Genomic DNA, 3,864 nt, shown 5'->3' with positions numbered 1-3,864 from the left:
GAAATCGGATAGTTGGGCGGGAAGGATCCTGAGTACTTATACTCCAAAGGATTCCATTCCCTGCTCCTACTCCCTTACTAAGTTCTGGTGATCCCTTCTAGCGGAAGGGAAGCAATACCACCGCTACCCCGCTTCTCTCTAAGCGTTAGCGGGTGCTTCCGGTTCCGAAGGCAACCACCCTTAGTCAAAGCCTTTGTAACACCTGCAGTCTTGATTGTCGCACAACCGGGACCTGCATGAATGAGCTACGCTCAGGCGTAAGCTTAATCATTGCTGTAGAGCTCTTCACTTATTGTAGACTTTCCCAGGCATAGTCCTGCCACTACCGGCGGACTTATCATGCTCAGAGGATGTAGAGGATCGCCGAGCACTCAGAGCTTCACTCTGGCTGGCCTTCTAATCATTGGCGAGGCATAGACTCGTCAATCATTGCTCCCATGAATAGATCCTCTTCCTAGCGCTCAGAATGTAGTTACTCTGACAGCTGGTAGCTAACCACACTGCCGGTACTTGCATGTCACTGTGCAACTGGCTTCTATCAATAACTCTCAGCATGTAACCGGGCCCTGTGTGTACTCATACACCAGACAGTTGAAATGGCTCCGTTACACTCTATTTTTTGCATCCATTTCTATTGACAAAGGAAACCTCAAGTGAAACGTGTGACCTAACAAGGGGAGACTCGTTTTCTCCACGCTTATCCCAGAACACTCCGTCGTCTCGGTTTCCCGCACTTTCCTGTATTACCATGCGTCCCATGATTTTCGGGGATACTTCGCATGGAACTCTCGGAGTGGCTCGTCTGCCATTCCTTACAACAATTTGTACGGTTCCCAAGAGTCTTCTGAGAGATAACCCTCCCAGGTAATCCGATATTGCACGAACTTCTTCCCACGACCAGCCTGCTGTCATTGGCTATCGGCTATTTTCTTGAGAACGTAACTGCCTTCCCCTTGAACCTCATCCGGAGGTGGAAGCAGTATAGCTCGTTGAGGGTCCAGCAGAGATATATGGAAGATATCATGAATGTTCCACTGAGTGGGTAGATTCAGCCTGTAGGACGCGACGCCAAGTTTCCCGACAACCTCAAAGGGACCCATTTTTTTTTTGGTGGTCTAGCTTATTTGAGGGTCACTTGGTTAAGATGTTGCATCGGTCCAGCATCACCTCGTCCCTAACCTTCAGTTCTGGAGCACTCATCTGTTTCTGATCATACCATTCTTTCTGCTGTGCTTGTGCCGCGCTGGACGCGTCGAAGTTGTCTAGTTTCCGTTTAAGTGAGGGCCAAGTGGAATCTGGTTGAAACCTATAGTTCGCGTAGAATGGCGATGCTTTGGTTGACTCTTGGGTGGCCGTGTTGTAGGCGTACTTGGCAAGCGGGAGTAACTCTGCCCAATCGTCCCGCTGACAGAAGCAATAGTTTTTTGATATACTGTTCTAGCGTTTGGTTGACTCTCTCAGTTTGCCCGTCAGTTTGAGGACGATATGTTTCGAATCTAGAGTCCTGATCGGAGATAATCTCCTCAGGAAGTCCATGCAGTCGCCATATCTCCCGGAGGAAGATTTGAGCAAGTTCTTCGATGGTTGCTTTGGTGATAAAGTCCATTGAAATGGAACTCCAAGGAATAGAGAGGACCTCTAAAGGTTGCAAAATCCCTTTCTTCTTGTGTGTTTGAGGCTTTAGCGCGTTGACATGTATCGCAACTCTGAACGTATTCTTCCACATCGTTGTCCATCTTTTGGCAAAGGACAGTGCCCGAAGGCGTTCTGCCGTTTTGAATTGTCCAAAGTGACCAGCAGTCTTCGAATCATGTAGGGCGCTCAGGATCTTGAGCTTCAGTTCCCGATGATTTGGAATGTACCACCTTTCCTTATAGAAGACGTGTCCGTCCTTTAAAGTCAGGTATCGGTTCACCAGATTCCCAGAGGTGTTCTCAATGGCTTTTTTCAAAGAGAGGTACTCTGGATCTAAGGCTGCTTGAGCCCAGATTTCATCCAGGAGCACCGGTGTGAGTTTGCAGATTTGGGCTGATCTTGCACATGCTGAGTTGATCATAACGATCGGGTGTTGGACAGAACCCATTATAAGTTGTCCTGGCTTAAACAAGAATTTCAGGGTCTTGATGAGCCTTACCCCCCTCTTTAAGGGCGTGGTCCCAACGCCGCGACAAGATGTCTGGTTTGGCGTTTTTAGTTTTCCAGGGCGGTATACAACTTTGAAGTCAAACTCCGCGAGGTTGGCCGCCCATCGAGCTTATCTCGGTTTCAGCGCCCCCCCCCTTTTTTTTTTTTTTTTTTTTTTTTTTTTTTTTTTTTTTTTTTTTTGCTGGTTGGTGACGACCGTGACCGTATCTTTGTAGGAACGCAGAAGGTGACTCCGGGGGTGGTGTACCTCTATGGGATTCCGGGGACAACCCCTTGGCGAACCCAGGCTGGAGGAAACCCAGAGGTGTAACGGAGGTAAAGCGAGCCCAACTCATGCCTAGGTTCGGAAATATGGGAACTGAGGATCTTATCATCCACTAACTGACCCTTGGCTGTGAGGGTAAGGGCCTTCCATTGGGCTGCCGCATCATCCCTAGAGATAGCTTCGCCAAAGGCTGCTCTGAGAGCATCCACAAAGGAATCCCAGCACTTCCATTTCTCATCTAACACCACAGACATCCCAGCTATCCGGTTGGCAGAAGCTTGGTCAATGGAGCTGTGGTAAGCCTCATACCAGTTGGCTGGGGCTTCTCCTTCCATCAGGTTACCAGCATATCGGATCCTAACCTCTTCGTAGGTAAAGAACTGGCTTTCAATGGAGAAGACATTCTCACATTGCCGATGGAGGTCCCACATTATTGCTTTGCCATTGAACTTGGCCTGAGGGTGTGCCTTTGGTTCTCGGGCCCTGGAGGCAGCGGAGGGGTGTGAGGGGGCCGGAGGTCTCATGAACTGTGTCATGGAGGCCAGGAGCTCTGTCTGCTGCTTCTCCAGCATCTTCCTGAGGTATCTCCGCCATCCTCTCCTATCTCCATACTCAGGCTCCGAATCTGAACTATCTGAGTCCCCTCCCGGGTTGGGATCGCCACCAACCGGGGGGACTATTCCATTTTGTCCACCATTACCCGCTGGTTCTGGGTTCTGGTTTTTTCTCCACCGGGGGTTTCCCTCCGGCTGGAGGTTTCCCTCCGGCTGGAGGTTTCTCCTGGGAGACTTCGCTCGTTGAAGCATGACACAATGGCACCTAACTCCTTGTCGTGAACGTCATAATTCCGTTCGGCTTGTGACATCATTTTGGAGTAAAAGACTCCTGGATACCACTTGTTGTCATCTCGGTGGAATTGGGACGGTATGCTAGATTTAGCGAAGTTGGAGGCATCGGTCTCAATCTTGGTAGCTAGCTCGGCATCAAAGTGGGCTAGTACGGGGGCGGATGGAAGGCCTCTTTCAGGACTTCGAACGCATGCTCCTATCCCTCAGACCAGGTAAACTCGGTGTCCTTGTCTCCTTCCACGGTTAGTGCCGGGTTGGTTAAAGCCGGACCGAACTCCTGCTTCGGCTAACCACGCTGATTCTCGGAACTGGAATAGGAGTTCGCTTATAAAAGCGGGGTATCCGTCGAACTAAGGAGGGTAAGAATTCTTTTCCTTCTATTCATTCTACACTCCAGGGAGTTCGATCTTTCCACACCCAACACCAAATTTATCACCTCCTTTCAGCAATAATGTTTTTCTTTATTCTATTCCTCTCTTTGTTCATTGCGATCAATTCGTCTATTGTACAAGCGTTTTTATCTAACGCTAGTCGATCTCGGCGGGGGACAAGGCTTAGATCCTCAACTGGTGCGGTTGTTACTGATCTCCTGGAGCTGGATGGTGG

General features: G+C 49.5%; 1 protein-coding gene across 1 annotated transcript; it reads right to left on the bottom strand.

The window, feature by feature from the left end:
* Positions 1–1,131: 1,131 nt before the first annotated feature.
* On the bottom strand, positions 1,132–2,056 carry LAJ45_11030 (uncharacterized protein; the record flags this gene model as incomplete). The annotated part of the gene is made up of 2 exons (XM_046120543.1): positions 1,132–1,404; positions 1,454–2,056. 2 exons carry the CDS (start codon positions 2,054–2,056, stop codon positions 1,132–1,134), a joined length of 876 nt encoding a protein of 291 aa, XP_045966314.1.
* Between the last annotated feature and the right edge of the window lie 1,808 nt (positions 2,057–3,864).

The sequence above is a fragment of the Morchella importuna genome (genome assembly GCF_003444635.1).
Source record: "Morchella importuna strain M04M26 chromosome Unknown Morimp01GS054, whole genome shotgun sequence".
Lineage (NCBI taxonomy): Eukaryota > Fungi > Ascomycota > Pezizomycetes > Pezizales > Morchellaceae > Morchella > Morchella importuna.
Note: the sequence above shows the minus strand (reverse complement) of the source record. Positions and strands in the feature narration are given on the sequence as shown.